This window comes from Tenrec ecaudatus, chromosome 11, assembly GCF_050624435.1.
Source record: "Tenrec ecaudatus isolate mTenEca1 chromosome 11, mTenEca1.hap1, whole genome shotgun sequence".
NCBI classification, from domain to species: Eukaryota; Metazoa; Chordata; class Mammalia; order Afrosoricida; family Tenrecidae; genus Tenrec; species Tenrec ecaudatus.
Window position 1 is genome coordinate 17916937 of NC_134540.1, and position 23562 is coordinate 17940498.

The window sequence follows — 23562 nt, forward strand, 5'->3', positions numbered from 1 at the left end:
TAATGATTTCTAATTACAAATAAATGAATTTTTGTCTTGAATCATGGTGTAGCGTGGGTAACAGTCATTTTGGGACAGTATGCATAAAAGCCAGAGTCAGTGGGAAGGTTACAATAGAGGAGCGGTGTCTGAGTGCCTAAGACCGTGGGAAATAAGTGTTTGCCCACGGTCTTAGGCAACCCCTGTGAAAGGATTGTTGGACAGCCCCTTCCACCCCCCCAAGGGGTCGCGACCCACAGGTTGAGAACCGCTGTCCCAAGGTCTCTACTTTTGGCCTTGGTGCTTTCATTTGCTACGTTATGACCAAATCCAGTTATTTTGCTCGCGTCTCCCCTTCTGCCTTCAGTGAGTGGGAATAGGCACATCTTCCTCAGAATTTTGTTTGTGGGAAGTGAGTGAGAGCCTGGGTGTGATCCACTGAGCACAGCCTCACCCTAGTAAATGCGTGTGTGTCTCAGAGATGCTCAGAAACCCTCTCTGAGGCCTTCTCCATCTCTGCTTGAGGCACGAGTCCTCCACCCTTCCCTTTTGTTTGTCTGCTCTATTCCATATTCTTATAAATTTCCAAATACCAAACCCATCTCCAATTTTCAGTAAACTTAAATCTGGAATAGCTTAAGAGTGTAGTACAAATGGAATGCTTTTATCCTTCTTATTCTAAGAGAATTTCTGGTTTTGCGGTTTTTTAAAAAAATCATTTTATTGGGGGCTTACACATCCATACATACATCCATTGTGTCAAGCACATTTGTACATTTTTTGGCCATCATCATTCTCCAAACATTTGCTTTCTGCTTGAGCCCTTGGTGTCAGCTCTTCATTTTTTCTTCCCTCCCCGCTCCCCCTCCCTCATGAATCTTTGATAATTTATAAATTATTACTAGTTTGTCATATCTTATCCACTCCCTTCACCCACTTTTCTCTTGTCCATCTCTCAGGGAGGAGGTTATATGTAGATCCTTGCAATCAGTTCCCCCCTCTCTACCCCACCTTCCCTCCACCCTCCTGGTATCACCACTCTCAGCACTGGTCCTGAAGGGATCATCTGTCCTGGATTCCCTGTGTTTCCAGTTCTTATCTGTACTAGTGTACATCTTCTGGTCTAGCCAGATTTGTAAGGTAGAATTGGGATCATGATAGTGTGTGTGGGGTGGGGAGAGGAGAGGGCAGGGAAGGGGTAGCGGTGAGGAGGAAGCATTTAGGAACTGGAGGAAATTTGTATGTTTCATTGTTGCTACATTGCACCCTGGCTGGCTCATCTCCTCTCTGTTAACCTACTGTAAGTGGATGTCCAGTCGTCTACAGATGGGTCTTGTGTCCCCAATCTGCACTCTCCTTCATTCACAGTGATTTGATTTTTTGTTCTTTGATGCCTAATATTTGATCCCTTTGACACCTTATGATCACACAAGCTGGTGTGCTTCTTCCATGTGGGCTTTGTTGCTTCTGAGCTAGATGGCCCCTTGCTTACCATCAAGTCTTTAAGACCCTGAATGCTATATCTTTTGATAGCCGGGCTCCATCAGCTTTCTTCACCACATTTTCTATGCACCCGGATTTGCTTATGTACTCACTTTGTCTTCAGCAATCGTGTTGGGAAGGTGAACATCATGGAATGCCTATTTGTTGTATTTGCATTGAGGGAGTACTTGCGTGGAGGCCCAATGTCCATCTGCTACCTTAATACTAAATCTATAAATAAAGGCACATAGTCTATTTCCCCATCCTCACATATGAATATATTTACATATGTACATGTCTTTATTTAGACCTCTATAAATGCCCCTTGTCTCCTAGTTCTTTCCTCTCTTTCTTATTACTTTCCTCTTGTCCCTTTTTCATGCTCAGCCTTCATTGGGTTTCATTAATTCCTCTCATTACCCTTGATCACGCCCTACAAGTCCTACAACACCCTCCTCACCACCGATTTGGATCACTTGCTGTTCCCTTGACCCTGGGTTTGTTAACACCACTTCCTTTCCCCCCATGTCCCACTCTCCCATGTCCCCCAGGAACGGTTGGTCCCATTGTTTTCTTCTCCAGATAATTCCTCCAGCCTATCTTTAGACAGACCTGCGGAGATAAAAACACGCAGAAAACAAGACAGAGCAAAACAAAGCAACAAAAGAAAACATAACAACAACAAAAAGCCAATGACAAAAAAAAGAAGAGAGAAGCCTGTAATCAGTTTAAGGACTGTTTGTTGGCCTTTAGGAGTGTTTCCCGGTCCAGTGTGATGGGGTGCCAAGCCCTGGTCCCAAAGCCTATTTTGGGTATTCCCTGAGGACTAAGTTGCTCTGTTCCCCTTGCTGTTCTGTTGCACGCTCTTAGTGTTTTGCCTTTGGTTGGTGGGATCAGATCAGGCGCAGTACCCGCACTGTGTCTCCAGTGTTGTCCCCTGTAGGGTTATGGGATAGATCTTTTTTATTGTTGTCATAAATGCAAATGTCGGGTAATCAGGTTGTAAGTGTATTTTATAGAATAAGCCATAAGGAAAGATTGTCTTGGGAGAAGGTCAAGTGTATGGATGCAATTAGGATGTAACAGTGGCGGAGCCCATATCGCTCTGTGTTTTTCTAACTGTGAGAAAAACTGCTTGAAGGCTGGTTAATTCTCTTTCTCCTTATTTTAAATCAGTGTGTGTTGTAAAAGCTGCAAAACTTTTACGTTGCTATATTTTAACCTTGTATTGAAAAATTTAAGTATGATAATTATCTGAAGAGCAGGAAAGCTTTCCCTCGTGTGGGCTGTTTCTAAATGATTACTATTCTAACGACAGGTAATGATTAATAAAAACTGGGGAGGATACTCGGCTGTCATTTACAATATACTTAATATTTCTTAACTGTTGACTGTATGCCAGGCACTGACCTGGTGAACTTAGTTATCATGAACTTTGGAGGCAACGCAGGTATGACTTTCCTCTGCCGCGTGATAAGGAGAAAACGAAAGTCCATACAAGATGGGCAGGTTGTTCAAAGTCAGGACCGCAGTACTACGTGGAGCAGCCAGAATTCACTCCCGCGACCTGGCTCCAGTGACTGCACATTAGTCACCGTTCTATTGCCTCGCCTGGTACTCACTCTGATGTTAAACTCTACCATTAACACATAGTGGTGAAAGTTGGAGATGGGGGCCACACAATCAGCGATATCACCCAATTTTTGGTTAGGTTTTTTATTTAGACATCACATGCTGTTTATTTCATCAGATATATTCTTACTGAGAGATCCCTGCCTATGATGTCTCTCATTACTAGGTGCTGGATGTTTTCTTCCAAACTGAACTTAGCTGTGATCTTTCAGAATAATTAAATAAAATGTGCCTATGATTAAGGCAGATAATTCTAAAGGAATCTCTTCAAAGCCAGCAACCAGATCTTTTTCATTCTTACGTACCCAGGCCCTGAATAAAAAGCAGTCTGCAGCGCCCAAATGTGTTTGTTGAATATTCTTACTAGGCCCTTGTATCTTTTCTCCTCCCTAATTGCAATGATGACTTACTGGTTATTACTATTTCAGTTGGATCTTGTAAGAAATTGACTTAATTTTTTTTTTTTTAACCTAGGGGCTGTCCCACTCTTGTTCAAGCATTGCCAGGTCCTAGCACACAAGTTACTGCAGGCAGCAACCACACAGCAGTGCTTGTAATGGATGGACAGGTCTTCACATTTGGAAGTTTTTCTGTAAGACAACTTTAAAGCAATATTACAATGTACCATTGCCTTATAATTGATCAACACTAGCTATCTCTTTCTGCTTCCAGCAAAATTCTTGTTTTGTAATTATGCCATATGCACATTCTCTCCCTCCTCCTCCAACACGGACCAAACTTGAACGACATCAGAGTTCTTCTCCAAATCAGCATCAGAAGTCATTGAATTTCACCCCTGTGTTGGGATGTACTGCAGTTCAAAACCCTGTAGACATTTGGTAGAGATAATTATGTCGTTCAAAAGGTTATTTCTTGCCTAACTTAGAGGGATTCATAAAAAATATATGTATATATACTTATTTCTAGTTTAATACTTTTAAAAGCCTAGTGTGTTAGTTACTAGGTTTGCTCAAAATTATAGTTTCCTTTTCCTCAGTTTTTTCTCTGTGGATCTTTCTGGGGTGTATTTGTCTGTTTTTCTTTCTTTTGTGCCATCCCTGGAAAGGGTGAAGATAGTTTGCAAGTTTGGTATCACCTGAGCTAGTGGATATCAAAGAAAACTGTGTAAGACCGTGGCTAAAATTAAACAAAATAAAATCCTAAGCACCCACACCTCCTCTGCCTTGGGTTAACTTTGCAGAAGTCTGTAATTTAAGTCTCTGAAATAGGCTTCACAACTTCTAATCTTTTTGTTGTTATTTCTTTTTCTATGTACTTAAACATTTCTCAGTGTGACCTTAATGTTGTTATTTCTTTTTCTATGTACTTAAACATTTCTCAGTGTGAACATTAATGTTAGTGAAGACATGATTAGAAAACCAATTCATGTCAATAATTCTTCATTTCATTGAGCTTGTTCCTTTTCATTGAGGGCTCGTACAACTCGTATCACAATCCATACATGCATCCACTGTGCCAGCACATTTGTACATCTGTTGCCATCATCGTTCTCTAAACATTTTCTTTCTCCTTGAGCCCTTGGAGTCAGCTCCTTGTTTTTCCCTTCCTCCCCGCTCTCCCTCCCTCACGAACCCTCGACAATTTAGAAATTATTATTATTCTGTCATGTCTTACACTATCCGACATCTCCTTGACCAATGTGAACATAAAGGAAAGAAGGAAAAACCTTTTATTTGAAGATGAAAACAAGAATACTGCATGAGTGTATTATTTTACTATTATTCATATACAGACATTTTCACCCATCTTTTCAATCATTTTCTTCTTCTCCTTTCCCTCTCTCCATTAATCCTCCCCTTTCTGCTTGTGTGCATTGTATGAATGTAACACCTTTCCTTGGAAAATCCTTTAAGAATAGTTTACATACATGATGATCGTCTATTCCTAAGTCGTTTGTCTTTTGTCAGTGGACTGTGGACCCCCCCTTTGCCCCCTTCCCACAGCGTCCACCATTGCATTCACTGGCCATGTCTCCGTGTTGTGATGTGCCATCAAGTCGTCCCCCGCTCAGAGTGGCCCTGTGTCACGGAGTAGCGCTGCCCGCACGTCTTCCCAGGCTGCCCTCTCGGGAGAAGCAGAGCACCAGGCCTTCCCTCCTACCCAGCAGCCAGTAGAGGTGCACCGCTGACCTTTCCGTTAGCACTGGAGCCCTTCCCCACGATAGCGCACAGCTCTCTCCTCTCCCTAGCCTCCGCTCATCAAAAACATTCCCTCAAGGGTTCTTCTCTGTTTTTTAAGAATATGATTTATTTTTACATGTATGTGCGTGTATTATATACACATACATACATACACAAATGCCCAGGGGAGTGCTTCAGAAGTTGGTAGAAAAACAGAATTAGAGTAAAATATAATGGATTTATTCTATGAGCCCTTTGAAGTCTGTGTGTGATGATTTCTCACGTTCGGTGTATTGGGCCTTCTCTCATGTTTGGATTCTGAGAGTGCACCCCAGCGGTAAGCATGTTGTTTGCAGGGCATCACATCTGGAGGGCGAAGATGCTGAGCTGCCCCTCAGAGGTTTTTCTCGCAGTTCACAAGCCCTGTGGGTCAACACATTGAATACCGCCTAGATGCTGCTTTTCAAACATGCTCCCTAGACCTTGCAGCCGTTGATGGTTTTTGCCTGAATCAGTCTTTACCGTGACTGTTACAGAGCCCTACTGGGTTCAGCTCCAACGCCGCCTCCACACGTGCCAGTCATCACCTGGCATTCCGGTATAAGCAAGGGCCCTTCTTTTTTATTCATCAGCCTGTCTGTCTACATGTTATTGGTATGAACTCATACATTCCTATTTTTTCCATTTCTGTCCTTCATTGTTTGGTACTTAGATTGCCCCAGATCTAGCCAGGGGAGCCCTTTGAAGCTGGACCTTGTAGCCTTGTGATGTGCCCCCTGTTTGTGTGTGTTTTTTCCCCTTTTAGCACCTTTGTTTCTCCTGCCATAACAGACTTCTTGGTAGGTACAGGCTCATCTTGTATGTACGCTGTCTGAGTTGTAGAACCAGGCTTTTCTTCAGGAACTCTGGTTCTTTTTAGTAGTGACTAGTACTCAGGACAAGCTGGGCACTAAATGTGTCTATTGCTGGCGAGCATCTTGGCTTTCCCAATACGCATCCATGTCTATACATGTACACTTGAGTGTTCCAGCAATCACAAGTTCACATAGACGTTGTCAGCTACATTCTGACCCCACAGGGTTCTGTCTTTCTTGTTTCCATTTTACATCTGTTAGTTCTCCTATTGTGTAGTGGAAATTCTGGCTCTGAACAACCTTAAACCATTCTCACTCATTTAATCGATCCTAAAATAGTTGGTGTCCGCTGTCAAGTTGATTGTCAGTAGTGACCCTACACGACAGCGTAGAACTGCCGCGTGGGTGTCCAAGGCTCTGAGCTCCGTGGACACAGATCACACAGGGCTTTGCTCGTGGAGCACCGCGGGTGGGTTGTAACCACCATCTTTTAGTTAGCAGTCGTCCAGTCCCTGATATGAACTCTGAGGAATTTAAATGTGGCCCTTTGTAATTACAGCCCCAATCCCTGTGGGCCTGTTGAACACCTGTCATATTCTTGGACTTCATTGGTTCATACCCACTGCCATTAAGTCCATCCCAGCTAATTGAATAGATATTCATTACAATATTTCCATAGTCCCTAAATGTATGACTAGTTTCGCTATACTTCCGAAGTATAACACACCCCTGAACATCATATATTTTGCCGTGTTCACATTTTTATATTTTCTTCCCCTCCCGCCCTCTGCCTCAAAGAGATAGGGGTGGACATTGAAAAAGTGTGAGAATAAGCACTGTATCTTTTGACTGTACCTATAATCTGCTTGCCACCTGCAGTCTCTTCCTTCCCTGGTGCAGCCAGAGATTGAAGCTCACTGGCTCTGTAGCCAGTGTGTGGCCCTGTCTCCTTGCTGTGGAGTCGAAGGAGGAGCCAAACTGAAATCAGAATCTGGCACTTGAGTCAGAGCTTCAGTGGATTCTTGCAGGATCCCTGGTCTTCATGGTTTCTGCTCTGCGGGTTTATGCCCATTACCGAGGAACTTATTAATCCCCATGCGTGCTCTGGGGCAGGGTTTTAGTGTAAGTCACAGCGGATCTGACCGCCGGGGGTTGGTTTTGCGTCCTCGACTGGAATGCTGTGGAGAGAGTGCTCCAAAGCCAGGCCTCGGTGAATGTTTACTGATCCAGCAAGAACCGTCTCTGTTCCCTCAACTTCTAACTTAGTAGCCAGAGACTTCTCAGTGTTGTTTTTTGTTTTGGGAGCGGAGGGCTTTGAACTAACAAGGGATTTATTGAATGAAGGAAAGAAAAGAAAAAAGCTGAAACAGCTCCTGTGAGACCAGGGCAGGAACTTCAGCTGGGCTGGAGTAGGCACCGGGAAGTAGGCAGGAGCCATGGGCCCGCTCTCCCCCTCTCTCCTCCTCCACTCTTCCAGGGGCCTCTCCTGTCTTCCTCAGCATCCTGGCCTGCCTTTTCTAATGACAGAGCTGCATGGCTGAGCTGCACATCTGGACGCTGGCTCTTTTCCCTCTTCTTCATAAGCAATAAAGCTGTTTCTTATGGTCACTTGGTATACACGATCTATTTCAGAGCTTGTGTCTTTCTCTTGCCTGCAAATATATACGTGACTATGGTGGCGTGCACAGGGGCCAAAGTTAGGAAACCATCTTAGCCATAACTAAACACTTAGAGGAACAAGGATCAGCACCCTAGTCTCAGGGGCCCCAAGGTCAATAGGCATCACGTAGTACACGGAGACAGTTCTTATCGTTCTCCAACAGCAGCACGTCTCTAACTGACCACCGACACACAGTCATGTTTGTAAGTGAGTTAGCAGTTATCTCCTTAAGCTCGTTTACCATCCTGCTGCTTACCTTAAAACATAAGTGGAATTGCAAATTGTATTCACAATTACAGTGTCAACTATCTTTGTTCTTTTATCCAAATATTTTCAGATAGTGTGAGCTTATTTTGTTCTGTCAAATATTCAAAATAGACTAATTGTGTAACATACAATGTTTTTACTTAAAATACACCTCCGTCCTCTGGATGAATAGGTAATGATAACAATAGTCTCTGGGGAAGACTCATGGCATAATAAAATATTTCAACTTTCTTACTATTTTAAAAATAATGTTCTTAGTGATATATTGAAGAGATATTCTTAGAAGCAATAGAAGCTATTGTGTTACTTGATGCTTGATCATACTTTGAAACATATATTTTTAATATGAATGATAATTAACAGTTGATAAAGAATAATGTCTCATCTTTCCTTTGTTACCCTTTTAAAAAAACTGAGTATAAATTATAGATCGTTTATCCAGTAAAATTGTTAACATGTTTTATTTTTCATGTTTTAGAAAGGACAGCTGGGCAGACCCATTTTGGACGTACCATATTGGAATGCAAAACCAGCTCCCATGCCTAACATCGGGTCAAAGTACGGCCGGAAAGCTACCTGGATAGGTGCAAGTGGGGACCAGACTTTCTTAAGAATTGACGAAGCACTTATTAATTCTCATGTGCTTGCTACATCAGAAATTTTTGCTAGCAAGCACATAATAGGTAATTCCCAAACCAAACACCCTGCCCCCACTACACTTTTTTCTGTATCAACATTGAATGCTTATCTTCCTTTATAATGAAATATATTAATGGGTTCTTTGGATTTTTTTGTTTTATTTTATTTAAGAAATATGAGAGAAGCGTGTAGGTGCCTGTGTGTTTTGTTTATCTGTTGGAAGAAGGGAAGCCATGAGAGATCTAGACATTAGAGTATTGGTAAGCTAGATAGCGTGGAAATATTAGCTAAAATTTAACAGAGTAAAATCTAGTGGGGTGAGAACATTGTGTATGTGTATTTTCCGCAGTTTCCCATTAAATAAGTGATGCAAATTAGATCTTATGACAGTTTACATTACTCAAGCTTTAATGTTTCCTTAAAACCAAGGTTTCAGTTCAAACTTGTGCTCTTTCTTCCTCAAATAATTTATTTTAGAATCAGATATGGTAGAGATTAGGAACATGTGTTTTAAATTTTGTTAGCTTCAGGTTTAATTTTAATTTTATATGTCACAATGGCCAGCAGTTTGAACGCATCAGTGGTGCCTTCTTAGGAGAAAGGATCTACTGATCTGGTCTTGTAAAAACTCTAGAAAATCCACAGGGGCAGTTTCTACTTCTTCCTGTGGAATTGCTATGAGTTGGAATCAACTTGATGATACACAATAACCCTGTCAACCATCTTTTGCATCACCTGTGGGATGGAGAGGATAATAATGTTTAGTTTGTAGGATTTGTTTGACTAGACAATGATAGAATGCCCATTTAAAGTGCATATACATCTTTCCCCCAAGGCTTGGTACCTGCTTCTATATCAGAGCCTCCTCCGTTTAAGTGTCTTCTGATCAATAAAGTGGACGGGAGCTGTAAAACTTTCAACGACTCTGAGCAGGAGGATCTGCAAGGGTTCGGTGTTTGTCTTGATCCTGTGTATGACGTAATTTGGAGGTAAGCTTCTCTGCCTATAAAATAGAGTCGTAATTAAGCTGAATCAAAGTATACTTTTGCAGTCATATAAAATGTATGCACAGGCACTTTTCACACAGGAGGACTCTCCTGTTTAACTCGCTGAATCATCATGAACCTCCATGGATTCTTTTTTCAGCTGTAAGCTTAATGATTCGCAGGTACTTTTACAGTATAAAAATATGCAGTCAGGTAGAAAGGGGGAACTGATTACAGGAATCTATGTATAGCCTCCTCCCTCGGGGAGGGAAAGCAGGGAAGAGGGCAGGGGGAGACCTCGTACAGTGTAATATATGACAAAATAATAATAATTTATGAATGATGAAGGGTTCATGAGGTAGGGGGGAGTGGGGAGGGAAGGGGAAAATGAGCAGCAGATATTAAGGGCTCAAGTAGAAGGCAAATGTTTTGAGAATGATGATGGCAACAAATGTACATATGTTCATGATACAATGGATGTACGTATGGGTTATGATAAGAATTGTACGAGCCACCAATAAAATGATTTTAAAAAATACAGTCAGCAAACTCATAATGACCTCATAGAACAGTATAGAACTGCTTTATGGGTTTCCGAGACTGTAAGTCTTGAAAAAGCTGACTGTCACATCTTTCTCCGGTGGAGTGCTGGCTGGTGCGTTCAGACTGCTGACTTTGGGTTAGCAGCTGAGCTCTCCAACCCACTGCACCTCCCAGGCCCCTTCTTTACAGTATAGCGCAGTGATTCAGATAGGGCTTCAAACTGGTTCCCTCCTGGCCATTGCAGCAAAAGGGAAACTGACCTGGATTTGTAAAATATGGGTGTACTGAGATGGAAATTAAAATGGGAAAGATTATGAGTTGGAACCCTGGGATGGGAAACTTGACAGAGCTGAAGAGAGTCCTTCAGGAGTCCATCTGAGAGGGATTATTGTTAGGGCCATGGAGAGTTAGCACAGATGAGAATGGGAGGGGCCATCCCCATCATTGATCGGGCACTGTTGTTTCTGACTCTGCCAGTCAAGAGACTTGGTTCCTATGCACTGAGCTTGCCAACTTGGTTTTCTAAGAAGGAGATTGAGTTTCTGAAAGGGTTTCAACCTGTAGTAAATTTTACCATTCAGGACACCCACATTTTATCAGTTCTGGTTTGTTCCAGTTTAGCTTAGTTTGCCATGACTGAATTGAAAAGAGTCCTGCTTTTAGAGCGAGCATTCTGAGCCTGGACAGTCTAGGAGTGTTGCTAGTGCCCCAGTTTGCTCTCTACGTTACCTTGGAGAAGCTAGTTTGCCTCACTCTGCCTCAGTTTTCTCTTTCACTTAAATATCCATTAGCGAATACATAGGAGAAATTATGCTAAAGATCAATAGAAGACTAAATAAAGTATATTCATGACAGCATGTCCGATTATGTGCTGTTCAAAAACAAGAAATGTAAGTGACTTATCGTGTTGATGTAAGTATATGAAAAGTGGAAGAAAAACATGACCGTGATAAACAATATTCCGGACAATTGTTCCCTGGGAGAGTGAAAATAAAGGAGGTGGTCTGTGGAGGGAGATGCTGTGTCAGTCTTCTTCAGTCCTCCTTCTGTTCAGCTACAAGCTGTTCTTTCTGTATCTCATCCATGATTAATAGAAACTTTCCCAAGAAGTGGGGCAATGGCAGGAGTTTTAAATTTTAAAAAAAATTATTATTGTCACTTTACTGTGTGTTAGTTATGTCGAGCCTCTCCAGACAGTCCATTGTGTTTCTTTTTGGGAGCAGTGTGTCACGCCCTTTGCCCATTTGTGCTGTATTACGGCATCACAGGTACTCTCTCACATCGCGGGTATTTTTGTCTTACTGTGTTTAACATTGCTCAGGATTCGGTTCACCTCGATCACATTGTTTCACATGTTTACTTTTAACTTGTCCCTTGGAACTATTTTGATGGCATTTTTGCTATACTGGACTTTTCTGTTTTTCCTCGCAGCATCATCTTTTTAAATATAGAGTTGACGGTGTTAGACATGAAGTGTTGCGGTCCACATTACCGTTTAGTTCTAATTAGTTCTCTTGTGGTGACGGGAAGTGTTTCTTTAGCTCAGATATGGGGAATTGGGAGCCCACAAGCCTTGTTTTGTTTTTTGGTTTGCTTTTTGGTGACACTGTAATGGTTCCATTTCTCGGAAGGTTCCGACCCAACACGCGAGAGCTGTGGTGCTACAATGCAGTGGCTGCCGACGCCAGACTGCTGCCCTGTGCGGCAGAGATGGAGTCCAGATGTGCCGTCCTGAGTCCTGAACTTGCCTTACCTACAGGATCAAGGGCGCTCACCACTCGCTCTCACGCAGCCCTGCACATCCTAGGTAGGGCTGCTATCTGATGTTCAGCCCAGGTTTGTCGATGTGCATTGAAGTTTGGTTTTGATATTTTTTTCAGTTTTGAAGTACCCAGATTTGAATGTCACTCGTTTTTGGTATGCCTGTTGTAGGTGAAGTTCTCTCTCTGCAAGAGGCCTACCCTAAAAAAAGCCTAACATCAGCCATGCCAACCACACAAAAGGTTTGGGTTTGGCAAACTGCTAAGAAGCCTTGAATACTTCCCTTGTTGGTAGATCTTTACTTGAATATATGAGGGAGTTTCAGAAAGTTTATAGAAAAATGGAATACAAAGATTATGTAATAGTCTTCCCATGACCTAAACATTTAGAGGCATTATAAAACTTATAATCATTTATGCATATTGCCTTAAAATAACAGATTCTATGTTACCTATGAAATTTATAGATCACTCATCTCTTTTTGCATAATCCCATTTTCTACAGCGTGTCAACATCACTCCTATTAATTTCAAATGTAGTACTTTTTCATTCCATTTGTTACATTGTTAAAAATTTATATCCACCACATAATTTAACTATATTTGATTTTTTAAATGATCCTTAAGAGACTTGTTATGTTTTTCTCTCATTTGTAATTGTAAGGTCATAATTGTCAGTAAAATCCCTCCATTGTAAATACTTTGTGAACGTTTCCACAAATTGTATCTGATTACCATTGTAAACATCCCACACTAGCAGCAGTTACACTGATGTGTGTGGCTATTGTGTCGTCCTCAAACCACTTTTAGAATCAAATTAAAATGATCCTTTAGATTATCATAAAATGAAACTTCCAAGGAATCCAAGATTAAGGAGTCCAACTTTTCTGAGTCCGTCTTTGTACTGAACTTTGCCAAATAGTATGTGCTTAAATATGATAACAGAAGTCGTGAGTTTTTTATTGGTATAGGAATCTTCCATGAAAATATGCTTAAAACTTGGCATAGATTTGCTGAGTATATGGATAATTTATTTACTGATATGGACACAGAATTCCCATATCATCAGTGCCACGGGGAATTGTAATTTCAAGGAGTTGAATTTTGTTTGCTGCTTTAGGTTGCCTCGATACTTTGGCAGCGATGCAGGATTTGAAAATGGGAGTTGCAAATACGGAAGAGGAGACTCAAGCAGTAATGAAAGTCTATTCAAAAGAAGATTATAGTGTGGTCAACAGGTTTGAAAGTATGTATACTCACCTACAGGACTACTGTCTTACCACTGAAATGTACGTGGGTATTTATAAATATCACTTGTTGTTTGTATCTTTTAGGTCACGGAGGGGGTTGGGGCTACTCCGCCCACTCTGTAGAAGCCATACGTTTTAGTGCGGACACTGATATTTTACTCGGTGGGCTTGGTCTGTTTGGAGGTAGAGGAGAATATACTGCTAAAATTAAGGTGAGCAGTTCATTGGCATTGTTGTCCTGATCGTTTGAACATGCTGGTTTTGACGTGGGTCACTTTTTTTTGTCTTTTAAAAAGACCTTGAGGAAGCATTGCTAAAGTGCAATACCATAGTATTGAGTCATTCACCCAGACATGGGAAAATCAAAAGTCGAGTCAGAAGGAGGAACTGGAAGGAAAATGACTTGACAGTAAATGATATGCCTTTTATGACCACAAGGCCCCGAAGGTCCTTTGCATGGAACATCTTGGTGGAGAAGGAACAGCAGCACCTCTTTATGGGACCCTCTCCCTGTAACCTTTTTCATGGCAGGCGGCACCGTTGTTCGGGTGCAGAGATATTTTTATATGACTTTAACAAGTGCTTAGCATTGTTAATACGCAACGGGGAACACATTTTCCCTAAGAGTGAGGATTAGAAATCGAATGAGCGATAGGACATAGGGTTTGGATTCCGGCTTGTAAACAAGCTAAAAGTAAACATTGGACTGCTAACCACAAGGTTGGCAGTTCAAACTCACCAAACCCTCTCTTGGAGAGAGAGGAATGTCTGCTTTCCCAGAGATAGACCGTCTGTTTTGTCCTCTAGAGTCAGGATTCTCCATGCGTGAGAACCAACTCAATAGCCGGGGATTTGGTTTTGAGTGTTTACCTCAAAAAAAAAAAAAAGCAACAAAAAAACCCAGTGATGATTCTAATCAGAGTATATGCTCATTAAAAAAAATAATATCTAAAAATTATAATGCTTGTTTTTGAGATTACTACCCTTTAAGTCCAAATCAGTGCTGACAAATTTTTAAAAAATAAACCCATCAATTTCTGGTTAAAATTGGAATGCATGTACCGAAGGAGAAATGTGGAGCCCATAGGAATGAGCCACATTAAAAGGGCCTATACCCGTGTAGGTGATAAAGGACAGCGTCATGGTTAAGGATGCCTGTACAACTTCCATGAATAGTAAGCCCAACAGCCATTTTACTCTCTCATTGATTTTGGTGTAAAGGATCAGTGTGACACTTTAGGTTACTAGTTAAATTAGAAGGTAGGAGAGGGTGAAAAGGAAAAAAGGATTCCCTGACTGGGCCACTGAGCTTCTCAGAAGGATGATGAAACATTTAGAAATGGTTGGTGCTGATGGTCTTGTTACATGATGGACACAACTTCCACTGAATCATATGTGCAACAAATACTGAAATGGACATGTTTATTTAGTTAACGAACGTATGTTTAGCACAATTTTAAGAAATGGCTATTTTCAGGTGTTTTAAAGGTAAGACAGAGGAGAAACCCCACTGAGTTATATAATTACAGTTGCCAGTGTCAGGTAGGTGTTGATCCAACTCAAGAAGGGACTCCTGAGAGGTTTTTGCAGTATTGACCACTTCCACGGAGGACCTAGCCTTCAGCAATTGTGGGACAGAGTGAGGAGTTTTGTTTTTAATGCTGGCCTTGTTTTTCAAGCCTCAAATACTCGCTCCCTCCTTTTGCCGGAGATGATCTTGCTTTGTATATACTGAGTGAATTTAAAACTTTACAACAAGGATTTTATCTTTTCTTTCACCTCTCTGTAGTTTGCTGTCCATCTCTCCTACTTCCGCTTCCCCTGGCAACACACAGAAATAAGCTCCTGAATTATTTTATTTCGTTTTTGTTTTATTTCTGTACTTCTGATTTGTTTCTTCCATCTCCTTCATCAGCTCCTTCTCTCCTGTCTGCCCAGTGAATGTTGGAATTCCTCTTGACCTACCCAAGCTCTGATTTCTTCTTGCCTGTATTTGCTCTCTGTTCTTCTGTGACTAGCGTGCCTCCCCCCCCCCCCCCCCCCCGTCCCCCTCCCCCCGTCCCCGTCTCTATACACGATGGCAAGCTTTTTGGTCTCAGATCCCTTTTACAGCTCTAGAAATGAATTAAAGAATGTTTGTTTTTGTGGGTTTTGTCTATTAATATTTACCTTCCTAAAATTAAAACACACTTAAAATATACTTATCAATTCATTTAATAATATAAACCCCTGTACTAACACAAATAACATTTTTTTTAGAAATAACTTTTTTTTTACCTCCAAGGAGAACAAGCACTTGATTTGACTAGCACGTCTTCACTTTGCATTTTTGCCTATCATTTAGTCTCTCTCTTAATGGGAGATAGACTCTCACATCTCTTCTACTGCTCTTTGGGCTCAGTTCCTATGTGCTGTTTTGGTTGAAATTTATGAACACATTCCAGTTTTACAAAAGGGATGATTTAATAGCCTTTTCAGATACTTGTATAGTTTTCTGCACACCTGAAACAAATACCCATCCTTTGTGACTTTGTTCAACATATTTAGTGCTGAGACCACAGTAATAAGTTACCTTTTTTTCACCCCTACAGAGCTCATTACCACATGAAAGCCTGGGCCCCAGGGTGCTGCTTGACCTTCCAGCGGAATTTAATGCAATTGATTCTCATGTGAATGTCTTTCTTTACTTGACTTCCAAAATATCACACTTTGTTTTACTCTTGTCTCTTCCTTGTCTCTTCCTTGTCTTCCTTGTCTCTTCTCTGGTCCCACATCATCTCTCCAACCCCGCAGTGCTGGAGCACTCATAGGTCAACTCATGGCCATCTTTTTAAAGTATCCTCACTCCCGTAGTGTTCCAACTTCATGGTTTTTCCTGTGGTGACTCCCAGATTCCTAGAGCTCCTCTATAAAGTATGTTCAGTTGGCTACTCTGCATCTCCATGTGGATTTTTGGGAGGTGTTTCAAATGTACATGTCTGTAATTCAGCTTCTGGTGTGCCTTGCCTAAACCTTCTGTCCCCACTTTTCCCCCATTTCAGTTAGACATCTCAGAGGGAGTTCATGTCACTTTTCTGCTGGCTCCAGCCAGGAATCTCTCTGTCATGCCATGAATGCAGTCAGCAGTAACTATTGTTGACGCCTGCTTCAGAGCAAATCTAGACTCGGATCAGTCTAAAAACTGGTTCTAGACCTGGTAACCCTTTGATTACAACCCACCGCCATCCTCGCCTCACCTGGCTTATTACAGTAACCTCCTCTCTGATAAACTCTGCTTCTGCACTTGATCCCTTCAGTTCAATCTCTGCGCAGCAATTGGAGTGGTTCTGTTTAGATTTATATCAGGGTAGACCAGATTCCACCCATAATCTTTTTAGACTAGAAGCCAGAGATCTTACAGAGACCCACAAGACCCCACAAGTACTACCCTCAGCTTCTCGGACCACATGTCACGCTACTGCTGCACTCGAACGCTAGCCTGCGCCTCAGGGTCGCCCGCGAGGTTTCTATTCACTGTGCCCTTTAGGAGAACTCGACTCCCTTCCTCATCACCTCCAGCTCTTGGTTCCCTGCTAAGCCGGTTTAAAACTATCACTCACACACCACACCACCACCACCACCACCCCTTTTACCATGTACTTGCTCCCAGTTGACCCCGCTTTTTGTTTGTGTGTTTGGTTGTTTTTTTGTTACTCATTCCTGTGTGCCCAGTTCTTAGAATCGTGCCTTGCCAGATAGTGTGTGTTTGGATTGTGTTGACCATAAGCTGGTGGGGAAAGGCTAGGGGCCCAATATTTAGTGCCCCCCTCCCCCACCATATTGTGGAGTAAAAGATGTGAAATCATGGAGAATTTTCATTCGGGAGGCATTCTGATCAGCGCTCTGCTTAAAAGGCATACATAACTACAGTCATTACAAAAAGAAAGCCCTCTGCTCACTGGATTGCGGGTGAGAGCAAGGAGAAAATGAAACTGAGAAGCGGAATGACAGTGCCTGTGGTTGAATGGACAAGCTGTGATGTCAGCAAGAGTGCCTAAAGCTAGAGGGTGATGGCTGAGAGCTATGGAAAAGAGGATTATTGTTAGATTTTTAAAATTTGAGTGGCTCAGGAAGTGTTAGTGCTATCAATCCTACAGGAAAGGAAGGATGAGGGAGAGATGAATCCCTTCTGACCTGTTGAAAATCAGCCACGTAGAGGAATCCAATGACTGTTGAGACCAAGGGTCTGAAGGTCAAAAAAGAAGTTCCACCTGGAAAGAGGTGTCCAGTGGTCACCACAGGACGGAGGGTTAACACGGCGGTCCTGGGTCCGCTCCGGTCACCGTCACTGCCGCCTTCCATCCCCTCTGCGTGTAGTTCCCAACAAATCCTCCAAAGAAGCAAGGGTTTCTCTTGATAGATATCGGTCTTTTATTACCAAAAGACTTGAAGCCCTGATTTCACTTTCTTTTGTAACCTTTTCCTATGTGGATACCTTATTTTGTCTCCCATCCCCAGACTCTGCCACCCTTCCCTCCTTTTTCATGACCCCCTCCCTCAAACAAAACAAATTCAAACCTTTCCTTACCTATTTTCCCTTGCCATGTTGAGCTGAGCTATGTTTTGTCAGTACTCTTCAGGAGCTGTCTGTTATTCCTTCGTTCTCTATAACTAACATTTTCCAGCTTAGTTTGTGGGGGATTTTTCTAATCATTCCATAAGTGTTGTTTCATTTAATCCCACAAACTGCTCCGATGGCAGCCACCGTTAGCAGCCATCCCCTTTGAGCAGATGAGGAGACTGAGTTCAAGACTCAGAGCTAGGAAGCAGTGAACGAAGCAAGAGTCTGATCCACAGGTCCCAAGTTTATTTGGGCCACAGTCACCTTGCCAGAAAAGGAAAGAGCCACAATGCGACTCCTCCCCAATGGCCCCCCACATAGCCAGCAATGAAAAACTTTTGTACTATAGGCCACACTCCAAGATAAAGGGGAGGACTCTCCTTTTGCAGACCCCTGCCCCCCGCCACCCCCACATCAGTCCAAAGCCCCCAGGTGTGGTATCACCCTGAGCAGCACTGGTTTCTCCTGGCTGTGCAGGCACAAGGTGAGCCTTCTAGACACTGCCGCCAGGGTGCTTCACCTGTTGATTTGGACAGACGGCGCTTGCATATTTTCAACACTGGTTCTTAAGTACATGTGTATATCAAGTAGGAAAATCGGAATTGTTACAGGCCATAAAACGTGTGTATTTCTTAACTTAGACATGTATATTTGTGTACATCCTGTTGACAACATTAGAAAAGCAGTAACTCTGAGTTTTACATTATGTCCAGTTAAGTATATAGCAGACACACACAAAATTAGAAACATGACAGTCGGCAAATTTATCTAACGGAAGATTGCACAGATTTTCCCTTTGTCTTTGTTCCTTTTCCCCCAGCTGTTTGAGCTGGGCCCTGATGGAGGAGACCATGAGACTGACGGAGACCTTCTTGCAGAGACGGATGTGCTGGCCTACGACTGTGCGGCCCGGTAAGCGCTTTGTTCAGATTTGAGTGCCCTCGTCACTGACTGTCAATTAAAAATGCAGAATGAGTAGGAAAGAGTCACTTTAAAGGGAGAGCTCTAAAATCTGGGCTGTTAGAGCCTTCCCCAGCGAGAGAATTGCTTTTAATTATGCTGTATTAAAACCAATATCCTCTTCCCATTTTCAATTCAGAATATAAATTGACAAATTACATTAAAGGTAAAATGGAGTAAGGATGTCTGCACAGAATCTGCCCACTTTTATTGTCAGGTTTGGTAACTAGAAAAACAGGAAATCTTGATTTTGGCATAATGTAGAGCCAAATATATTGGACACATACAAAGCTTATGAACATAACTCAGCAAATTTATGTAACTAAATAATTGGCAAATTCACTAATTTTTGTCTCAGAGAAAAATATGCGATGATGTTTGATGAACCTGTTCTCCTGCAAGCTGGCTGGTGGTACGTGGCCTGGGCTCGGGTGTCGGGACCCAGCAGTGACTGTGGCTCTCATGGACAAGCTTCTATCACCACCGATGATGGGTAAGCACAGGGTTCCCTTTCATGTTGGTGCAATTTTATTTTGAAAACTCAGAAGGTATTTGTCAGGACAAAAGCATTAATAGGACTAGAAGGTAATGTGACTGCTAATAAAACTAAAAGGTAATCTTAGGTTAAAGTTTAGAGAGAACGAGAGACCATATTTTATTTGCAAATAATGTGCACATGCATATAACACACATGCCATGTGTAGGAAAATCATGTGAAGAAGTTACAGTTTGCCAGAAAAAAAATCCAATACCGAGCTCGGTTTTTGCATAAAAATTCACTAACAGAATTTTTGCTCTTGTAATTATATGTTCTTCTGGGTGCTAAACCCCTTAGAAGCTTATTTCCAAAGGAAACAATGTAGAGAGGAAGGTTACAAGGATAGTGAGGAATATGGAAACCATAAAATAGGAATATATATTTATTATTAAAGTTGGTAACTGAAATAAAACAATTTGAAGTGGTGTATCATTTTTATGAAAAGTTGATTTTTTTTATAAATCATTTTATTGTGGGCTCTTACAGCTCTTATAACAATCCATACTTCAATTGTGTCAAGCACATTTATACATATGTTGCCATCATCATTTAAAAAACATTTTCTTTCTACCTGGTATCAACTCCTCTTTTTTCCCTCCCTCCCCCACCCTCCCACCCTGGTAACACCTTGATAAATTATAAAGTATTGTTACTTTCATATCTTCACAGTCTGCTCTCTCCCTTCACCCACCTTAGGGCAGGTATGTTTTACGTCTATCATTGTGATTGGTTCCCCCTTTATCTCCTCTTCTCCCCCAACCTTCCCCCTACCCTCATGGTATTGCTACTCCCATGACTATTCCTGAGGGGTTGATCTGTCCTGGATTCTGTGTGTTGAGATCTCTTATCTGTACCAGTTGTACCAGTGCCGTGCTCCAGTCTAGCCAGATTTGCAATGTAGAACTGGGGTCATGATGGGTGGGGGATGGGGTAGGGTGGGCGAGGGGAGGGGGAGGGTAAGCATTAAAGAACTAGACGAATGTTGTGTGTTTCATAGATGCTATCCTGCACCATGGCTGGCTCATCCCTTCCTTGTGACCCTTCTCTGGGGATGTCCTATTGTCTACTGATGGGCTTTGGGGCTCCACTCCGAACACCCTTGTTCTCATGGATATGATCTTTGGTTTGGATTTTCTGGTGTCTGATACCTGATTCCGTCTAAACGTCATGATCACACAGGCTGTGTGCTTCTTCCATGGGGGGGGGGGGCTTTGTTGCTTCCCTGCTAGATGGCCACTTGTTTACCTCTTGGCCCACTCATGTTTACCTTCATTTGGCTCTCAGTAATTCCTCTTGACTACATTGCACTTCATTAAACCCCATCGGGCGTCTACACCCTCCTCTCCATTAATTTCAGATTTCTTGTGGTTCCCTCTTTGCCTTGTCCCTGGGTTTGTTGGCTCCCCTCCTCCCCTGTCTCCTTGGAGCCATCGGTCCCGTTGTTTTCTCCTTGGGATTGGTTATCTTGCCTTATATAGATATACATGAAAAAAAGAAGAAGAAGGAGAATAAAAGGGGGGGGGGCTGTAAATAGTTCCAGGTCTGTCTGCTGACCCTTACGTATGTTTTCTGATCGAGTCTGATGAGGCGTCAAGCCCTGCCCCCTGAACCTGGAAGCCTGTTTTGGGGATTTCTCAGGGACTTTATTGCTTTGCTCCCGTTGCTGCTCCGAAAAATTCAAAATATCTTTACAAATCACTTTCCTATAAACTTTTATTTATAAAGTATCTTAATCTGGATTATTCTATATGGTGTCTTCAACAACTTTGTATGGCAGATGTTAGCTCCATTTTGGAGTGGGGGAAATGGTCACAAGAAGGCGAAATAACCCCATAGAGTAATGTAGTTACTCGGTGAAAGAACCACTTCTGAGCCCGGGGCCCTTGACTTGACATCCATTGTTCTTTGTACTCTTGTCACACTGGTGCTTGGATTTGAAAGTTCTATCATTTGTAAGAAAAAGGCAGTTTATTCTTATCAAGGATTCATGAGGGGGAGGGTGGGAGAGGGGGAAAAAGAGGAGCTGATATCAAGGGCTCAGGTAGAAAGAAAATGCTGTGAGAATGATGATGGCAGCATATGTACAAATGTGCTTGACACAATGGATGAATGTGTGGATTGTGATAAGATGTGAGAGCCCCCAATAAAAGTATTTAATAAAAAACATTAATTTTTTAAAAAGGCAGTTTATTCTTTACTTCTTTGAAACTTAAAACTGTTTGAAATGGGTAGAAGTTACATAAATTCAGTTTAGTTCAACTCATGAAAGAACTGTCCTAAACAGTTGAAAGTGTTTGGGACGAACTGATTTATGAGGTGAATCCTATGCTGTTTACTGGATTCAAGTAGAGTGTTAACGAACAATTTACATCAAGCATTTCTCCAGCTTGACTTACTCCAAGATTGTATGCCAGAATTGTAGGATTGCTTTGAGCCCTGGACTGAATGATTCCCAAAGGTAGCAGGTTCAGACTTGGAGTGCTAACTGTCCCTAGTGTATCTGGTTGAGTGCATTTTGAACTGTTTTTCGGTTGAAAACTTGTTCATAGTGCACTGCTAGTTAATGCTGAGCTAGGGAGGTGGGAAGGGGGTGGTAAAGAGGCTGGGAATCATGCAAACAGCACTCACCTGAGAACAGATTTTTAAAGCAGGTTTGGTGCCAGTCTTTTTGATGCAGAGCCATCCAGAGCTGGCATTAGAGTCAGGATGGTCCGTGTCCTCTTCCATTCCCCCCGAGAGAACGAGTCTCTGCTGATGAACACAGCCTGTGCAAACAGACAGTGGCATCGTTAGTTCCCCGAGTGAATCAGGTTGGTTTTGTGTCATCCTTTTCTCTCTTCTTAGGGTTGTCTTCCAGTTTAAGAGTTCCAAGAAATCAAATAATGGTACAGATGTTAATGCTGGTCAGATCCCTCAGCTACTGTACAGGTAATTCAGCCTACTTAAATAACAATAATTTCAAATTACTGTAGCAGTTACAGAATCTCTTGTCAACTTGTGAAGGGGTGGAGTCTAGCCTGTCAATCAGGTCACAACTTGATGACCTTATTTGGAGGGTGCTAAGGAGATAAATAGCTGACTGGAGCCAGATACACTTACTCCCTGTGAGACATTACTGACAATGAGCCTCCTGGAGCTCTGCTGATGCAGCCAGAGCCCTGGAGCTGAAGGAGCCACATGGAGACCCACGCCAGTACTGAGATACTTCCACCGTCACTGGATCCAGAAGACTTGCTACCCACTGGCCTGTAATCTTCCTGCATTCTGCATCATTGCATGTGTTTCATGAGTCTGAAGAGGAATTTATACACTGATATCGGACATATGGACTTGATCTGGGCTGGAATGTTTTCTCGGTATTCAATTGCTCTTGTATATAAAGCTCTTTCTTATACACACATGAATGAGTGTCTATGAATTTGTTTCTCTAGTCAACCCAGACTAACACAATCACAGTGGCTTATTCTTTTATTGCCAGCGCTTCTCTACCAGTGTGTCATACTGTGGTGGCGTGTGTGATGCTGCAACCTTTGTCGCTGGTATTTCAAACACCAACAGGCTCACTCAATATGAACAGGTTTCAGCAGAACTTCTAGACTTAAGAACAGACGACAAAGAAGGACCAGGCCGTCCACTTCAGAGCAATTAACCACTGGAAACCCTGTGGATAGCATTGAACATTGTCAGTTACTGCAAGCCTCATGAACATAAAGAGAACATTGTTAGGAAGAATGCCATCAGATTGGAAGACTCAAAGTGTGACTGAGGGAGAGTCCCCTTCCCAAACTAGAGTCCACCATTATGCAGTGGATGGAGCGAAGTCTGTGGGAGTACATCCTTCAGGGCCTTCATTTGCTGATGGGGAATGACTCAAAATGAGAAGAGACAACTGCAAACGGCATTGAATAAAAGGAACTTGGCATATATGAAGTATGGATGTATGAAAACTGGAAGTCATCAAAATGAAAGGGAACACAAAAATTCAAATATGTCATCATTTAGCTATTCCACTGTTGTGAAAATGTATATTCCTAAAAGAAAACTAGCATATGCCTTTCAAACATGAATTTGTTGCGTGTATCTACTGCCCGCAGGCTTCCAACCAGTGATGGCAGTGCGGCAAAAGGCAAGCAGCAGACCAGCGAACCAGTACACATCTTAAAGCGATCGTTTGCAAGAACGGTCTCAGTGGTAAGCCATCCTGTACAATTCTGGCTTTTGTATCCCATGCCGTTTCACTGTGATGTTCCACGTTTTACAGCTCTCCTTAA

General features: G+C 42.2%; 1 protein-coding gene across 11 annotated transcripts in view; it reads left to right on the plus strand.

Moving 5' to 3' along the window:
• MYCBP2 (MYC binding protein 2) overlaps positions 1 to 23562 on the plus strand; it is a 253443-nt gene that overhangs the window by 102511 nt on the left and 127370 nt on the right. For all 11 annotated transcript variants that reach the window (XM_075562947.1, XM_075562949.1, XM_075562951.1 and 8 more), the window contains 10 exons: positions 3568 to 3685; positions 8494 to 8698; positions 9490 to 9643; positions 11815 to 11990; positions 13064 to 13189; positions 13278 to 13405; positions 18614 to 18705; positions 19112 to 19246; positions 22136 to 22219; positions 23386 to 23482. In XM_075562947.1, coding sequence (XP_075419062.1) covers positions 3568 to 3685; positions 8494 to 8698; positions 9490 to 9643; positions 11815 to 11990; positions 13064 to 13189; positions 13278 to 13405; positions 18614 to 18705; positions 19112 to 19246; positions 22136 to 22219; positions 23386 to 23482 — 1315 coding nt within the window. The remainder of the gene's footprint in view (positions 1 to 3567; positions 3686 to 8493; positions 8699 to 9489; positions 9644 to 11814; positions 11991 to 13063; positions 13190 to 13277; positions 13406 to 18613; positions 18706 to 19111; positions 19247 to 22135; positions 22220 to 23385; positions 23483 to 23562) is intronic.